Source organism: Syngnathus typhle, linkage group LG2, assembly GCF_033458585.1.
Source record: "Syngnathus typhle isolate RoL2023-S1 ecotype Sweden linkage group LG2, RoL_Styp_1.0, whole genome shotgun sequence".
Classification (NCBI taxonomy): Eukaryota; Metazoa; Chordata; class Actinopteri; order Syngnathiformes; family Syngnathidae; genus Syngnathus; species Syngnathus typhle.
In genome coordinates, this window is record NC_083739.1 from 14,690,654 (window position 1) to 14,708,959 (window position 18,306).

General features: G+C 40.7%; 2 protein-coding genes across 2 annotated transcripts; both read left to right on the forward strand.

Moving 5' to 3' along the window:
- Positions 1-1,025: 1,025 nt before the first annotated feature.
- On the forward strand, positions 1,026-8,013 carry LOC133143131 (zinc finger protein PLAGL2-like). Its single transcript, XM_061264911.1, has 2 exons — positions 1,026-1,180; positions 2,701-8,013. Exon 2 carries the CDS (start codon positions 3,056-3,058, stop codon positions 4,358-4,360), a length of 1,305 nt encoding a protein of 434 aa, XP_061120895.1. The 5' UTR covers positions 1,026-1,180; positions 2,701-3,055; the 3' UTR covers positions 4,361-8,013.
- A 478-nt stretch (positions 8,014-8,491) lies between these two features.
- Positions 8,492-16,883, forward strand: mfn2 (mitofusin 2). Its single transcript, XM_061264902.1, has 18 exons — positions 8,492-8,801; positions 9,373-9,554; positions 9,684-9,819; positions 9,984-10,146; positions 10,232-10,356; positions 10,446-10,554; positions 10,660-10,767; positions 10,873-11,026; positions 11,606-11,673; positions 11,984-12,105; positions 12,277-12,403; positions 12,559-12,663; positions 12,773-12,875; positions 13,018-13,238; positions 13,967-14,122; positions 14,514-14,710; positions 14,819-14,953; positions 15,790-16,883. Exons 2-18 carry the CDS (start codon positions 9,377-9,379, stop codon positions 15,857-15,859), a joined length of 2,277 nt encoding a protein of 758 aa, XP_061120886.1. The 5' UTR covers positions 8,492-8,801; positions 9,373-9,376; the 3' UTR covers positions 15,860-16,883.
- Positions 16,884-18,306: the final 1,423 nt, after the last annotated feature.

Consider the following 18,306-nt stretch of genomic DNA (forward strand, 5'->3'; position numbering starts at 1 on the left):
GTGGTCAAGGAAAGGCACGGTTGCAATTTGAGCAGGACAAACAGCCAAACACAAATATAAAAATAGAACACTCCTGAGGACCTACTGTAGGTCACAGCTCACGCTCGCTCCAAACTACTTGGCCAATCAGACTTCAGCTCATGCTATTACTCACACGACCACACCCCTTAAAGGCACACATTCCACAGTACATTCATCCATTTTATTACACTTCATAAAACCTGTTTATTTCTTTTCATAATTTTTTTTAGCGATAAATAAACAATTTATCATTAAAATATAAAATATCCATTCACATTGAGATTTGGGCAACTTTCGCCAATATTAAAGACAATCTTACAGATATAAAGTGTAAATGCACACCCACTACAGTAAGTGGCAGTGGCGCTCTCGTTCTTTAATTTTAGGCAAATTGATGGACTTAAAATATTTTCTGACAGAATGTTTTTCCTTTTTTGTAAATTGAGCTTTCCCTCTTTTTTCTTTTTGTTTTCTTTCATGTTAATAATAATAAAATAGTTTACAAAAAGGTAGTCATAACATTATTTACTATTATATACTATTATATTTATGGCAGGGCGGTTGGAGGGTTGCTTTCTTCCTTCTTGCATGGGCAAAATAGAAAAATAACTGAGAAGCACTGCTTCATCATATGTGATTTTTATTAACTACTGTTATAGATTTCTCAACAATAATTAGGCACATAGATTTGAGTGTAAGACTTTTTTTTAATTTTTTTTTTCCAGTTTGCTCATTTTCAAATGATCATGTATTCAACATTTCTATAAAATGTCATTGCTCCTTCACTGGTGAGATCACTTTTGGGACAGGCCCTTGGACTGCTGGTGGGCTCCACATTGGTGCTATAGAGGCTCTTCCTACAAGAATTTAACTACACTTAAGTAAACAAGCAAAAGTGAAATCACAGAATTCCATTGTCAGCATTGACACAAGAAAGAAAAAGTTAGTCGTGCTTCGGAGTTCCAGAAGTCGAACTTCCTGCTGGCGCTGCAGTGGGCCCGGGGTGTGACGTCACGCTCCCAGAATGCACGGCTTCCAGCGCGGCGCCAGCGGCCAGGCCCAGACTCGAATAAACATCTTTTAAAGCCTTCATCTGTCCAAAATGTCCACGTGGAAGCCAAATGGATCGCGGTGGAAGATCGCGGCGTTGTGCCAGGCGGTAAGAAACGATGTAAATGTTGACTTGAGTAGGACTTTTTAGCGCTTTTGCTAAACTAATACAGAGAGTTAGCTCCCTCAACACAAACTCCGACCCAACTTGGTGAAGCGGCATGTCTATTGTTTTTAATTCGTCATTCTCTCTCGGTTAAACTTTAGACATTTACCTACAGCCTTGTTTGCACAAATGTAACTCGATGTGGTGTTTTTCACGTCAACCAAAAGTGCGAACCTAACTCACATCCGCCACCGAAATTCACGAAGACAAGATCGGTTAGCAGACAAATTTAGCCCCGGTCCGGTAAGTTGTGGTCACACATTCGCTGAAACTTTGGACTTTGCCCCTTCCAGTCGAGGACTCGTCAGCTATAATGACACATACATTTATTAAAGAAATCATATCCCATATGCTCTATAATATTTGCCGATCGTTTTAACACAACTTGCATACTTTTGACGGAGGCAAGGAAAGTGAACACGAACGTCGCTGCTTGTCTCCACAGGATGGCGCTGTAATGGATTTCTTCCTCATAGAGATCGTTCACTTTTGTACTTGTAAATCTTGCAAAAATGGAAAGTATTGCGGCCAGGCTGCCCCTATTAGAGATACATAAATCATGCATTTGAGATCTAGGCTAAGATAAACATGTCGAGTAAACATAGTCAACCTGTCGGTTGAGACTTATTGAATGCAAACCATCATGTTTGTGTTTAAGTTGAAGACCAAATTCAATGTTTGCTTTACAGTACACTTGGGACAAAGGTGGAGCGTGAACTGTGACGAAACCTGTGTTGCTAGCAGCTTTTGTCCAAACATTTACAGACGTTTAGAGTGGCGGGATGGATCTGTGATTTTCTAGACACTATCATGTTGTGAACTCTGGCAGAACGGCAGGTTCATAGAATGACCTTAACAAAAGATTTCATGACAAGGTTCCAAGGACATGGTATAGATTTCTGTATAATAATGAATGAGATCAGTGTCAACTGCTGTAAATGGTGCAGTACATTAATGCCAAAATGGGATGATGATTTTGGTCAATGTTTGCAGAGCCAAATAGTTATCCTGGCCCAAATAATCATCACAATTATTGGCATATTATCATAATATTACTGCAACATATTACCGGTATGTGCAAAATTATAAAATCAGTTTGAACATAAAGAACAACCCATACATGAAATTTTATGCAATGTCCCGCTAAATTGACTTCCATTGAGGACAGTGATATATTTTGACTGTCTCAAAAATAGTTCATTGAATTGATTGCAATTAGTCTGTTCTGAATGTAATCAAAAGTTATTGCCAAAGTATTATTATTATTTATTTAAATCAGATAGATTTTGGTGTATGAACATAGGCAAAGTGGCATACGAAGCACCATGTCTCTATCACAACAGCCAGGAGATAGATGGGTCTCTCGTGATGACTATTAATCTGCATTCTTCTTACTGTGTCACCACACCCTACTTCAAAAATGTGATTTCCTCAATATGGGGATATATTTTTTTCTATTTCAGGTCTTTTAAGATGTTGAGCTTCTTCTGCTGAACACCAACCGACTCTTGAGTCAACAGCAGAAATTATCCAAATTGCAGCCCACTAGGGTTGCTATGGCAGGTGCTGTCACCGAAACCAAGCGCTGGACACAGGCCTGTCCCATCGAGACAGGACAGACCACACGTCATTGTCACAAGAGATCATTAAATAGTCAACAAACTGCACTTAGTATTATTGCAAGCACACGGCGATAACCCAACAGCCTGAGATCAGAGAGTTGATGTCCAGCGACCTGTAGAATCCTCATGAGTGTTGCTAGCATCTGCTCCTACACGCTCAGTTTTTCAACGCAACCAGCATCGTCCCCTTGGGACAATGTTCCACCAGCAAGAACAACTAAAGGGTCAGCTGCAGGATAGCCACATAGCCAATAGGCAGCTTGGTTTTCACTGCCAGGAGTGTGGGAAGGAATACAACACTCAGCTGGGCTACAGGCGCCACCTGGTGGAGGCTCACAGTGCCGGCGCCGGCCTGCCCTGCTCGGAAGGGACACCGTCGCTGCTGGAGCACCTGGGTGCCGGCCATATTGATCGGCCGCCTCCAGCAGAGGGCAATAATAATGCGGTCGTGGCGGTGAGAGAGAGGAAATATTCCTGTGAGCGATGCGACCGACGTTTTTACACCCGCAAGGACGTACGTCGCCATGCCGTGGTGCACACGGGACGGCGCGATTTCTTGTGTCCCCGTTGTGCTCAGCGCTTCGGCCGCAGAGACCACTTGACCCGTCACTTGAAGAAGAGCCACGCGCATGACGCGGGATTGATACCGCTGGTTACAGCCAGTACTCCCGTGGCGACATCCACCACAACCACCCAGTGTCCCATAAAGGAATCCAGCCCTTTAGCCTCGGATAGAAGTTCGTCCGCCTCCAAGGAACCCGTGGAGACCTTCACCAGGGACATGTTCAACTCCTACCCCATTACCAACCCTGTCCCCGGGATGAGTCATCCGCACGGCCTCATGCAGGTGTCTTTGTCCTCAAGCATGAGCGTCGGTCGCCATATGCCTCCGCCGTCTCCTCACAACCACCATCATCACTTGCAGCCTCTGTCGGGGCCGCCGCAGCAGCAGTCGTACGGCAGCATGCCCAGGTACCAGCAAGGATCTACCTCATATCCTCGCACTGACGTGGACAGTTTCCTGCTGGATCTGCAGGGTGCCCCTCCTCCTCACCTTAGCTCAGTCAACTCTTCTACCTCGACGTCCACCTCTCCTCAAAGGGAGATGCTCGCTGAAGGGATGCCTGTCGGCAGTGATCCCCACCTAGTGCCCAGGAATGCTGCTATCTCCTCAGCTGAGCTTTCCTGCACCACTAACATGGAACTTGGGCCACTGTTGGGCTTCTTGCCTTTCAGCCTGCCACCTTACAGCTCTCATGTCGGAATGGGTGGGCTGATGATGGGTTATCCCCCTGCTACCACCGCCACCTCTTCGCCAACTTCTTCCAGTGGGTTGTCCTCCCAGGCTTCAGGGCCTTTTACATTCTTCCAGCCTCCTCAGGCTCATGTGCCCCAGGGCCCCGTGGCCCACAACCATAGCCAACTACCTCAGGCATACAGCACTTCTGCTGTTAGCACTTCTAGCTCCTTACCTCATTACTACCAGGCTTTTCAGCAATAAGCGGTTTTGTGTCCACAAATTACTCTTCACTGCGTGTCTTTTTCCTGTCAAAGGTCAAATGATGTCATTACCTCATTCACTGCCGTTGACGGTTATAGACGTCAAAGTTCCATTGTAACTGGGCTAGCAGTGAGTGAGTTAACTATACAACATTTATGTGTCTTCTCCTATTGTTGCTCTGATAGATTATTGGTGAACACAACAAATCACCTCATCAGTATTACCTCATTATTTAAAAAAAAAAAAAAAAAGTAGCTTGAATGCACAAATGTTGTCTTTCTCACTACAATCAACAGAGTAATTCATTCAAATCTACAACAGTTAATGCACTTGATCCAGTTATCACATGTGCTATGTGGTGGCGACCTGCTTGAACATAACAAATATCCAGTATAGCGCACACTCAGACATGTCACACATGTAAAGTCAGCTCGAAGCACTGCGTTCAAAGAGGCCACATCAGCATGGTGACACAGATTCCACTGGAATGCTTTTACCTTTTGTAACGGTTTGTTTCTGTCATCACAAATACAGAATGCACTTAAGATTACTTTTCACCATTACATACCTTTTCGTTTTAAATGTCTAATTCTCATTAGTGATGGCATAGCGTTTTTTTTTTGTTCGATTCTCTGCAGACTACGTTTGACCATGTTGTTTAGTGACAGATTATCTGTTAGTTACAATGGTTACTCTTTGACACCAAATACCTTTGAATATAAACTGACCACCCAAAACATTATAATTGCTTGCACAGCAATGAATATCCGATACTAGAGCTGTATACTACTCTTACAAAGGCGATGCCAATGAACAGTTGCACTGCGCCATAATGAGAGTTGTGACTGAACTGAACTTTGTATTGGTTATGGCAGAATATTTGATACAGTACTTGTTTTGGATAACATATTGTGCAAACAGTCATAATGTTATGATTGCCTTTAAGTTGCGGTCCGTGTATTTATTTTCTTTAATGGGGAGGTCAACCCCAACGTGGGTATGTATGTACCCTCATGGCATTGTTATTAATATTGCATTTGTGGAATATGAATTAAACAAGCAAAATCCAACCGCTCTTATTCATCCCAGTGAGCGGCCATTTTGTCACTTGCTGTCGATTAAAAAATAACTTCACAGTTGATCTCGGCTCACAACCAATCACGGCTCATCTTAAAAAAATTGTTGAGCCATGATTGATTGTGACCCGAGCACAACTGTGATGTCATTTTCAGTCGACAGCAAGTGCCAAAATGGCTGCCCCCTGCAATGGATAAAAACAGGTGGATTTTTCTTGTTTAGATCATATTTCATAGTCAAAACATTAATCAGAACACTGTCTTTTGACTATTTGGGTTGGACAGAACAATTTTTTACATAGACAACTTTGAGTTCATTTTCACTTTAAAGCTTCTGTTCTATGCCTTTCCATCTCTGACCATGCAAGACTTCAGGGAGCTTGCAACCAGCAACCGTGCCCGTAGCGTGACTATACACTTCTGTCTATAATGCCTAAATGTCTTACAGGGAACGTAGTTGGGCACTGTGCAAATCAGGAAGGTCCCCTCGTGAGCTTGAGTGATACTTAAAATAAAATGCGTAGTTTCTTTCTTGGGGTGACGCTAATCCTATCATTCATCCAACTACAGTTGCCATGGGGTCACTTACAGCAGTCCAAAGTTTAAAGAACAAAATTTGATTTCATAGGGATTGTACTTTTAGATATTTGGAAGTGTCCAAGCAATATCTGCCTCACAAACCCATTGGAATGTTTTTCTTCTAAAGTGCCAAGATTTGAAGCTTCTATTTTAAATCATTTTCCCCTACAACTTATAGTAGATTCTGATCTGTTTGCCATTTGTATATGTTTTGAGGCAAAAAAAAAAATGGGCGCTTAAACTGATTTGAGGTGAGCTGGAAGATTTTTTTAAAAAAAGTGTAATTTAGGAATTTAGGTCCTCTTGGTGCGAGCAAGTATGATCATTGCTGTTTTGACATAGCACAGCAAAACTATTCTAGACTTATGTGTAGCCTTTTCTAATATTATTCATGACATTGTCGCCATTTTCCCTTCAGCATATTGCTGGCTCTCCGGAGCTTTGAATGAAATTGGGACTTAAACCCACCTCCATATTGAAGAGAATAGCAATCTATTCCTTTTATAATCTAGTCACATGGTCGAGATGAACGGATCCCAAGCGGGATTCCAGTAGTGGGAACTCCCTTCACGAATGACTTTTTAAATCCGTTAACTCTGCTGATTTGACTGTTCCAATAGCATTGTCACTAGCCTCGGTGTTGCACCAATGTCAAAATGCTACTGCTGTGTGTCTCTCTCAGAGAGTGTCTAATCTCTTGACAGGGTTAAAGCACTTATGACATTTCTTATATATAAATTTTGTTTTATACCTCAAACACAGATATAAGGGTTTCTGATTTTCTTGATTTAGTTGTAGTCGTTTGGGCGCTTTTTCCATTTAGTTCTAAACTTTTGATGGTAGCGTTTATGAGTTAACTTTAATATAGTGGCAGACATTATTATTATATAATAAACATTCTACCTCTATCTTGTCATATCTTTCTGCAATATCATAAAGTGTTTAAAGCTGTAACAGACATTTTACCAGCGAAATTGATTTTGTTGAAATTGGACTTTGAAGGACAGGATACACACTCTGATCAGAGGTGTAGTCCACTGAATCAAGCATTGTTCTGTGTACTTGCCTTTAATGATATATCTACTTATTTACTACCTCAGAAGTGACAGGCAACTGCTTATCTAACTGCGGAGAAAATGTATAGGATTGAAAGTTTTGTTTGCTGTACAGTAGCTCCATAGATTAATGAGAGTAGCGTAATATCAAGTACAGGCTGTTTTCCTCTCATCTGACGTTAGTACCGCATCAACCTGTAAATGTAATTGTTACATGTAGTAAAGCGGGGAGAATTTGGATACTTTGGATTCGCGGTGGGCGACGCCTGGAATGAACATGACTGCCACTTGCGTTACACATCCTTTAACTGAATCGTGTTTTACTATTTTTGTGTCAGCTATAGGAACAGAATATTTTCAGATGTGAAAACAATGATAAATGCAGTACCCTTTAATAGGGTTTGGTTGTATTTAGCATTTTAACAAGGCATGCAACTAAATCGTTTCGTTGTTTTGAATGTACACACTGAAAGCTAAAAACAAACTGTTAAAAAACAATTGTCATGCTGTCCTTGCAGAAAGTCATTTTAATAGGAACATTGTACACCAATATGCTACAAACGTAGCAAATGAATGTCAACCAGGCTTTGCTTCAAGGTACTGTACTTGATAAATTGCAAGGATTTTAAGTATTATCTAATGCCAACATGCATTGTGTATAACAAAACATACTGTGGTCAATGGTCACATGTATGTCAACAACTGAACTCATGTTTACTTTCTCCTGACTATGTAAAAACACGAGCCAGATTTCATTTTCCATCTGTGATTGTGAAATACAGTTATTAGTCTTTGGAATACTAAAAGGTTGGCTGTGAACAAAGCGTTCTCATTTTTCTTAGTTGTTTGCATTATCACTTCATAGCAATTTAGACCAAGGAAGAAGGAAGGTTAATTGTTATTTTCTTGTCTAAGCAAAACAAAATAAATATGTAGAATTACACCAAGTTGCTGTGTTTTTAAATTGGATCAGTGTGGGCCGACGAGTTGCTTTGCAAAAGACGATTGGGGTGAAAGGGGACAACATAGTTGAAAAATAACTCTGGAGAGCACAAACTAACTCAAGAAACATAATTGATAAACTTTCATACATCTTAACTGAGAAATAACCTGGGATTATAATGAGTTTATTATTTTTAAAACGAGCGTATAATGCTTGCGTGCTTACTACCCAGCAACTCACTCGAGCTTTCCCCGAAAGTCAGGAGCGATGGGGTCTAGATATGCAGATTTTAAATGTTTATATAATACATCTGTGTTAACATGTAAAACAAGTCAGAAATATAAATACTCAGGTAATCTACGGACACTCGAAAAGCAGGAGTGTTTGTACTCCATTTCCCATTATCCCACAGAAAACGAGAGTACGTAGTTCATACTCCGGAACAGCAGGTGGCGGCATTTGTAATGGGTGGAGAATAGAGAACAAAACCATCCCGGAAAAGGCCGAGGGGGCGTCTGTGCAGTTGCGGAACAAGTGACACAAGTGGCGTTATCATTCACTTTCAGGGCATCGCAGTAGAATACCGGCTCCGACCAACTTATTTTAAAGTGGACCCGATAGCACTGTGCATTGAGCGCCAAGAATAGCTTTGTGTCCGTTTCGCTTATACCCGGACGTGCGTGCTAACGCTACTTCTAAATCGGCAGGCGTTTATCCATCGTAGTCACCGCTAAGTAAAGAGACCAGGATGCAAGTGGATTATTCGTGAAGAGAGAGCCCTATCTACGGTAAGTCGGCCGGGATGGCAATAGTATTAATTGCCGTATGACACAAATCAAGTTGCTGCTAGTTGCGGCTTGCCCTCTAAATATTCACCCCATTGACATGCTTGTTGGGCCTCAGAAAGTAATCCCAAATTACGCGACGACAATATTTACCTCTTGTGTGATTTCAACTAAAACGTCAGATCTTGTTGTACATTTTCATTTTTGCTGTGGCTGCACAACCAGCTTCTCATTTTTTAAAGGTATGGCCTTTGGTTTATTCAAATTAATGTACGTCACGGAAAGTTTATTTGTGACGCTGCATACTTCTTTTCAACTGAACTTTATTCAAAGTTGCAATTGTTTCTGATTCACGTGGGCAAATATTTTTCGAAATCTGTGTCTGCATGCTCAGTGTTATTTCACAGGCATGCTATTTGACAGGTCCAGAATGTTCTGATTGTAACTTGCCCAATAAAAACACTTGGAATGTCAAGTGCTCGGACTTAACATTTACTCAGGTTTTGCCCGCTTTTCAATGACAGCTTACAATTGATTCCGACAAGTTTGTTTCACTTGCTTTTTCTCCGTCCAGTGCCATGTCTCTGGTTTTCCCACGACCCAACACCAACGCAGTCCACGGCAAGAAGGATAAGAGACTAATGGCGGAGGTGAACGCGTCGCCACTCAAGCATTTTGTCACCGCGAAGAAGAAGATAAATGGGATCTTTGAACAGTTAGGGGCCTACATTAAGGAGAGTTCATCATTTCTCGATGGTAACTTTGATTCTTTTGTAATTTGGGCATTATGATTGCTTCTTTGATTATCAAGAAATGTCAGAAAAGGTGTACAGTTTTGCAGATGTTTCAGTTGTGCATAACATTATTCTTTGTCCACTCTGCTAGATGCTCACAAAAATGAAGAGCTGGATCCAATCACTACGGAAGAACAGGTACAGGAGGTTCGAAGTTACCTTACCAAGGTAGCAGGGATCGGAGAAGTGCTCGCTCGGAGACACATGAAGGTGGTGTTCTTTGGGAGGTATGTATCTCGTTTCACAAGCTCACATCACAACTTGTTTCATGTGTTCTAAGAACTGTGGATTTTCAAGTGTTATGACATTAGACTAAGGCATCTCATTGTATTTGACAATTTTAAGGCAGGCAAAATGTTTCTTTTCTTACACTTTAATTTTTGTTTTCTAGGACCAGTAATGGGAAAAGCTCGGTCATCAATGCTATGCTGTGTGACAAGGTTTTGCCTTCTGGTATTGGACACACCACAAACTGTTTCCTGAGGGTGGAGGGAACGGATGGGAATGAAGCTTTTATTCTGACTGAAGGCTCTGAGGAGAAGAAAAGCATTAAGGTTGGGAGAACCCAGTTATTTATTCATCTATCTTTTAATGGAAGTGGGCATCACAACCCAACTTTGCTTGTGTCAACATTTCCAGACAGTGAACCAACTGGCACACGCTCTCCACCAGGATGAGGACCTGGATGCAGGCAGCTTGGTCTGCGTCATGTGGCCTAAAGCCAAGTGTGCTTTGCTCAGGGATGATCTGGTCTTGTTGGACAGGTCAGGCATATCTTATATTGTAGAAATGCATCACTTGGTATGCCATTTTAATGTTTTTCTTTTTTTTTTTTTAATTCATATACATTCAGTCCAGGTATTGACGTGACCACAGAACTTGACAGCTGGATCGACAAGTTCTGCTTGGATGCAGATGTGTTTGTGCTTGTGGCAAACTCCGAGTCAACACTGATGCAGACGGTGAGATAAGACAAGATTTGTCCGGTCATCAATCCCTGCTTCCTGCCGTCCCTTCTTTCCTTTCTTCCTTGGTCATGCTTTTCAGCGTCAACAATGTCTCTGCAGGAAAAGTCATTTTTCCACAAAGTCAACGAACGACTTTCCAGTCCGAACATCTTTATCCTTAATAACCGTTGGGATGCCTCAGCCTCTGAACCTGAATACATGGATGAGGTTAGTCAGATGTACTTGTGGTTAAATCACTCTATAAACAATATGGCTTCTCAAGTGTGCACAGCTCCTACATCCTTTTTTTTTTTTATTTTTTTTTATTGCCAGGTGCGGAGACAACATATGGACCGCTGTACCAATTTCCTCGTGCACGAGCTCGGTGTTGTGGACCAAGCTCAGGCCAGTGACCGCATCTTCTTCGTCTCTGCCAAGGAGGTTCTCCAAGCACGTGTGCAGAAAGCTCAAGGAATGCCTGAAACAGGTGAGATTGGACATTTATTCACAAATCTGCAGATTCTAATTATTCCAATTAACCATTTAAAGGTCAGTGAGGATTTCCCTACTTTAACTGTGACTTGAGGACATGTCAATTACAGGCAAACACACAATGTTGCAGTTGTGGCTTTCAGCTTGTCCTTGGTTACACTTAATACAGCCAGTTTATTTCTCTCTATTCTTTTTGTATTTGCACAATATAGTGGCATTTTTCGGTGTTATTTTCTTTACGGTGATTATGTAACAAATAGTGTGTTTTGGGGTGCTGGATTGGTTTATTTGCAATTCAATGGGGAAAATTATTTTGATATACAAGTAAAGAGCTAGCTCGCGGAACACATTAAACTCATAAGTAGCTACTGCTGTAGTTTATTGTCAAGTCTTTGTAACCTTGAAACGTCAGAAGAACTGAGAATTGTATGTATAGCCTAAGTGTGTATATATATATATATTTTTTTTAATATTTTATCATACAGTATGGTGATCAATTTTAAATAGTTTTCCCTCAAAAGCCTTTCCCAGACCCAAATTGTCTACTAAATGGAATTTTGTTATCCTGTTTCAGGTGGCGCTCTTGCTGATGGATTTCAAGCTAGAATGTTTGAGTTTCAGAACTTTGAGAGGCGATTTGAGGTAAGGCTAAAATTTGTAACCACGTAAAAGCATTTATTTCATAAGGGGGAAACCTTCAAGAGCCTTGTTGTAAAATGTTTGCGTCAAATATTCCAAACAATGTATGTGTCTAATCCACGCAATTTTAATCATATTTGTTTATTTATTTTTGACTCCTAAATCAATTTGGATCAAATTAATTTTAACACCATAGTGACACAATCTATATCGTAGTCGCTTTTAAACCACATTTATATGACGTAAATTTCAACTGCATCTTTAATAGTCAGTAGTCATCAGTGCTGTATGCTGACGTGACTATTGTGTGTAGGAGTGCATCTCTCAGTCAGCGGTGAAGACAAAGTTTGAGCAGCATACAGTGCGGGCCAAGCAGATCTCGGAAGCTTTGCGGCACATCATGGACGCCGTGCACATTGCTGCACAAGAGCAGAGGTCCGTGTGGCATTTTAGTCTCTCACCTGTAATAACAAAAAAATAACACCTGTTGTATTTTCAGGACATCTTTGGTGTCCTCCCTTCATGGAAATGAATGTTGAGATGTACGCAAATTTCTTTGGAACACAATAAATAACGCTTTTGGTCCGAATTGTGTATGATTTATAGGGTCTACTGCCTTGAGACCAAAGATGACCGTCAGGACCGACTGGAGTTTATAGACAAGCAGTTGGATCTTCTGACTATGGACTGTAAGTCCAGGATCAAGAAAATCACAGAAGAGGTGGAGAGACAGGTGAGCACCATGCTTCCAACACTTTGCTTCGAATGGAAACTTTAAGTGAACTAACTTTGTCTTTGCATATGTTTACGTTGAAGTGGCCAGCGTCTCTATTTCATAGAGTGGAAGTAATGTAATACATTCCTGGCAATTTCCCTGCTTATCTCCAGGTTTCCAATTGCATGGCAGAAGAAATCAGGAAGCTTCACGTGCTGGTGGATGATTTTCACATGGACTTCCACCCATCACAAGTTGTTCTCAAAGTCTACAAGAAAGTGCGTTTCAGCATAGTTCTTTCCTAAAATTTATGAAATGTGAACAAGTTTGGATACTCCAAATCCACACTGTCAAATGTATTATAGTCTGAATATTATACTTTGCTAGGAGCTCCACCGGCACATAGAAGAGTGTCTGGGCAAGAACATGTCAGACAGGTGCTCCACCACAATTAGCACAGCTCTTCAGACCACGCAGGCAGAAATGATAGGTAAGTGTCATACCATAGTATCAAATGCTACTATGACAGAATATAGCACTGGAATGATTTGAAAGTATAACTGCCTGTATTCGACATTATTTGTGCATTAATCACATCAGTGAAATATTTATATCCTCCGTGTGTCATGCAGAGGGTCTGAAGCCTCTTCTACCCAACCCAGCCAGAGAGCAGGTGGACAAGCTGGTTCCTCGCCAGTGTTTCAGTCTAAGTTATGACCTGGCTTGCGATAAGCTTTGCAGTGACTTCCAGGAGGACATCAGCTTTCACTTCTCTTTGGGCTGGACGATGTTGGTCAACCGCTATTTAGGGCCCAAAAACACTCGACGAGCCCTCATGGGCTACAGTGACCAGGTAACGCATCACAGTAACACACATTTGATAATGTACACAAAAAAGTTGCTGCCTTTATGTGTGAGGTATAATTAAGGTCAAATGTACAAACTTTTAATAGTTTGCAATGAATAGAAAGAAAAAAAAACTGGTTTAATTGCACAACTTGGCCTGCAGGGGGAACACTCTACAAAGTATCATCTGACACTGTTTGGAGTCAGGTCTCCTTTTGTTAATTCCCACTTGATGGCAGTAAAGACTTATCTTTACTTTTTGTCATGTTCTGGCGTTCTCCCAGGTGTAAAAAGTACGGAAGAGGATTAGGGCCAGTAAAGAAAAAAAAAACGAGGGGTGACAGGATTCTGACTTTTTTTTTCAGAATTCTGACTTTATTCTCAGAATTCTGACTTTAAAGTCGGAATTCTGACTTTAAAGTCGGAATTCTTACTTTAGTTAGAATTCTGAGAATAAAATCAGAATTCTGACTATAAATAAAGTCAGAATTCCCACTTTCTGACTTTAAAGTCAGAATTCTGACTTTATTCGCAGAATTCTGACTTTATTCTCAGAATTCTGACTTTGTTCTCAGAATTCTGACTATTCTCAAAATTGTCCTTCAGTTGGAAATAGGTGGAAAGCAGAACAAAAGTCCAGAAAAATGGAACCACTCAGTTACAGTCACAGACAATCACTCGTTTTTGCCATTAATTAACTATTCGGAACCAACTCATTAAATGGTCCTCTTCCAGATCCCTCGAACTTTGGCACTCACTCCTGTCAGCGCCAGCATGCCTCCATTTCCACAAAACTCCATGACTCAGGAGGAGCTGATGGTGTCCATGGTGACCGGACTTGCCTCCCTCACTTCCCGGACCTCCATGGGTGTCCTTGTCGTTGGTGGTGTGGTGAGGAAACAATCTCTCAAAACTAATTTGAATGATTAACGACAAATACATTGAACAACTGCCCCCGCCCACAAAAAAAAAAAGCAATTATAATAGCCTTTGTTAATGCTTGTACAATATTATTAAAGTCTTATAAAATTTGTTTGTGTGGGGTCAAATCCGGGATCTGTTTTCATGATCTCTCTGTTCTTGCTTGAGGCCTCGCACAGTCCAAAAATATAATGTTTATTGATTACTCCATTGCTTGTCTATATTTGCCCTGCGATTGGCTGGCAACCGGTCACGCTTCAGCTCAACCTTGACCCCAACTAACAGGATAGAAAATGGATGGCTGGATGGACATTTGGCTGAGTCTTCTTGCATCAAAATAGTTTTGTTGGTGTGTGTGTAGATCTGGAAGGCCGTGGGCTGGCGTCTGATCGCTCTGTCTGTGGGTCTCTACGGGCTCCTCTTCGTCTATGAGCGCCTCACCTGGACGACAAAGGCCAAAGAGCGTGCGTTCAAGAGACAGTTTGTTGACTACGCCAGTGAGAAGTTGCAGCTCATCGTCAGCTACACCGGATCCAACTGCAGTCACCAAGTCCAGCAGTGAGCATTCAAACACGCACTTTTTAGTCATGTGGTTTGAGTCGTGAATGTTTTTTTTAACCATTCTTTGTGGATGTGTTTGTTTGCGCGCTGCGTGCGGACATCAAGAGAGTTGGCCGGGGTGTTTGCACAGCTCTGCCAGCAGGTAGACGTGACTCGGCAGAATCTTGAAGATGAGATCACTGACATGAATAGCAAGATTGAGCTGTTGGATACCATGCAGAGCAAAGCTAAGCTGCTACGGTAAGAAGCATGAATGAAACATGCGTGGAGGTCAGCTGGGCAAATGATCAAGTCATTAAGAGACTTGGGAACTGTTTTAATTCCTCCATTTCACCGTAAAGTCCGGACAATACGCTGTGACGGTTTAACCAGCGTTTTGCTTGTGCCATAAACGGCAATGCTGCTTATTTTTGGGAATTTTATTTCTTCTCTTCTTCCCTTTGACTAGCCAAAAGCATGTCCACCGTTTGCAAATTCAATCCATGTTAAGTATTCAGATCGGTATTCAGATCTGCTACGTTTGCACGCGCACCCTCCTCATGCCTTCAGTGCAAACTTCAAGTCGAAGGCCATCGAATCCTAATGTTCTGGACTTTTTGTTTTGCAGTGGCACTCGCACGAATTCTGTCTCTTTGATACTGTGTGTGCTGTTAATTCTTACAGCAAAGTTGGCGGTTTCAATTTTCCTCTCTTCTGCCTTCCTGAACATGAAGTGTTTAAAGTCAAAGTCAGCTTTATTGTCAATCTCTCCACATGTCACAACACACAAAGAGACCGAAATTACGTTTTTCTCTGTCCCACGGTGACGAGACACATAACACGATAGACATACAAGTACGCGACACAATATAAAAACTTCATACTTCATCGAGTAACTAACAGTTCACCAATTTAGAAGCAAACTGTTGTTGCTTCAAGCTGTTTGTCACTTTCGGTAGAGGTTCTGTACAACTGACATACGCTAACCAAAAGCCGTCACAACCAAATTTCACAGTATGTTTAAGATGACGCAGTTCAAATTAAGTCACTGCATCATTCCAAGACATCATTCGTGTGTGTATTTGTTTTGTTGTTAGGAACAAGGCGGGCTGGCTGGACAGCGAGCTCAATATGTTCACCCAGCAGTACCTTCACCAAAGCAAGTAAAGCTGACACAGCAGCCACCTGGAAAATCGAACAATACACTCCTGAATTTTTGGGCATATCTACTAAAAAATGTTTGCCTCTTATATCTTCCAAGAAATGGTGCCCATTTGATTATTTATTGAGGACACTTTAGTGACTATGATATGAGTTCCAGTGGAGTTGTCAAATGTGATGCTGCTAAAAGTTATTTAAGGAATTGGGACTAGCTTGGAACGCAACTTGTTAAAAATGTAAATGATGAGACACGGAAAGAGAACATGTCGAATTTTGTGGGAATAGGAAACACTAAGAAAGGGAGCCCGGTGTCAATAACATTGGACAATAACCACATGAGGTGCAAGAAGAAAAAGCAGCAGTGTTGTTATTTCTCAATAACATGAGAAAAGGGTGCATCCATTTAATAATAGTCACTATTAAAGGACAACGTAGAACAATCCTGAATGCTCATGAACTTTGGTGTGTATGCACATGTTTTAAGGTCAAATCAATGCAGTGCTTAACAATTTTTTTATTTAGACTATAATCGTTATTTGTCTCAGAGAGCAAATAAAAGTGCTTTAATACAGACTTGACAAATTTGAATTAAGCATAACATTCGACCACAACTGAAGAATTCAAACAAATAGACCAACTTTGGTTAACAAGCTTCTCCTGTGTATTAACATTACAGAAGCATAAAAATGATTTCGGTGATTAGTACTATTGCTAATAAATCTGTTGAGCACTGTAGATATTAACCCCCGAGTGTCTCCTTAACTTGTTAAGCCTCTTTCACACCATTTCCCACCTTTCACCTGCCTGTTGTCTGTATTTATGCAAAGTCGGTTGGACAGTGGACAGATATGTTTATCTTGTCCTTGCGTCTTGTCTTCCCCACTGGATTCTTAGATGAGTTTCCAACCATTATTTTGGTTTTGTATATAGGTGTAGAAATATTTCAAAATACAGGACTTGTATGTCAACATGAAATGATATGGCACATAATCTAAAGGATTTTGCCCACAATTAAAATGCCACTCTGAAATGATTGTATCAGTGCCGTTTTTGGAGGTAGCCAATTCTTACAAGCTATTGTCTGTTTGTGAAACCACGTTATCCTATTTTATGACTTGCCTTGGTCTTTTGTCTAAACACGAGACTAAGCTCTTTGCAGGTATTTCTGTCACGATGCACGTTCTGCTGCTTTCCTTTGGCGATAACATTGGTCAAGCTGTCAGCGCAGCTTCAATGAGTTTTTACAAGTCTTTGCCATTTCTTTCTATTCATATCCCTACAAAGAAGCCCATTCACACACGCATGCACACTTACAAAGGCACATTGGAAAGGAAACAGACAAGTGACCCTATCATCTCAAATAGAAGCCTTGACGACAAGTAGTTTTTGTCTGCTTTTAATCACACCTCACAGCTGTCTGAGTGAAAGTAAGTTGTGGGGTACTTGATAATGTCTTGGCTCACTGCAATTAATTATTTTCTCTCTGGCACTTTTACATGCTTGTGGATTGTTTTTTATATGTATTAGGATCAAGACCTTTTCTTTATTTTAGCTTTATTTTAACACATACAGCACATATGTTCAAATCTGATGGTCATTATCTTCTCGCAAGACGCTCCTACCACTGTCAAGAAAGTAAACCACGTTGTTCTGTGATCAGATATAATTTGCTTGCACTCCTGAAGAGAAAATACGTTTTAGTGGTTGAAGGTTATACTTGAGTTACGAGAGCCCCACCTAGTCAGTCGGCTCAAATTTGGGTATATCAATTAAGTTTGATTTTTTTTTTTTCCTCCTATGTAATTTTGTAAAACATTGGGAATTAATTGAAAATTATCGAGGGTATCAAATTACTTAATGATTCCAGATTATCATTTATTGACAGGTAGTCTAATACGTCTGTATATTTACATCAGTATGTTCATACTCTGTAATTTTCTAAAATATTGGGAATTAATTGAAAATTAAAGAGGGCGTCAAATAATTTAATGATGCCAGATTATCATTTAATGATAGGTGGTCTAATATATCTATATATTTACATCATAATGTTTATTCTTGCACTCGGAAACTTTTAAAAGTAAAAGGAAGGGGGGGGGGGGTAGTTGCCAGGATTTACTTATTAATTTTATTTTTTCTCTTCAAACAAGTTTGGGATTAATTGCAGAAAACGTTAGCGGCTAGTTTCCATCAGCGGAAATATTAGCATTTAGTATGTGCCTCGTCTTCTAAATAGGGTTCTTTAGTTATCTCCAAGATGTGATTTGTGGCCTAAATCTACTGTGGCACAAACTTCTATTTATTAGCTTTGCTTTTTTCGTATTTTTATCTTTTGGAAGCAGTTGTATCAGTTCATTTTTCTGTTGTGGCGTCCACATTAGCCTTGTAATGATATGCTTTGTAGCTACATAAAAGGCAAAGTCAAAATATCTTTGATGTTTAAAATTATATTT

Excerpts from the sequence above, each read along its gene's own strand:
- LOC133143131 (XM_061264911.1), top strand. The coding sequence starts at position 3,056 with ATGTTCCACCAGCAAGAACAACTAAAGGGTCAGCTGCAGGATAGCCAC.
- mfn2 (XM_061264902.1), top strand. The coding sequence starts at position 9,377 with ATGTCTCTGGTTTTCCCACGACCCAACACCAACGCAGTCCACGGCAAG. Across the intron at positions 11,674-11,983 it reads ACTTTGAGAGGCGATTTGAG|GAGTGCATCTCTCAGTCAGC; the intron begins GTAAGGCTAAAA and ends TATTGTGTGTAG. Across the intron at positions 14,711-14,818 it reads TGCAGTCACCAAGTCCAGCA|AGAGTTGGCCGGGGTGTTTG; the intron begins GTGAGCATTCAA and ends GCGGACATCAAG.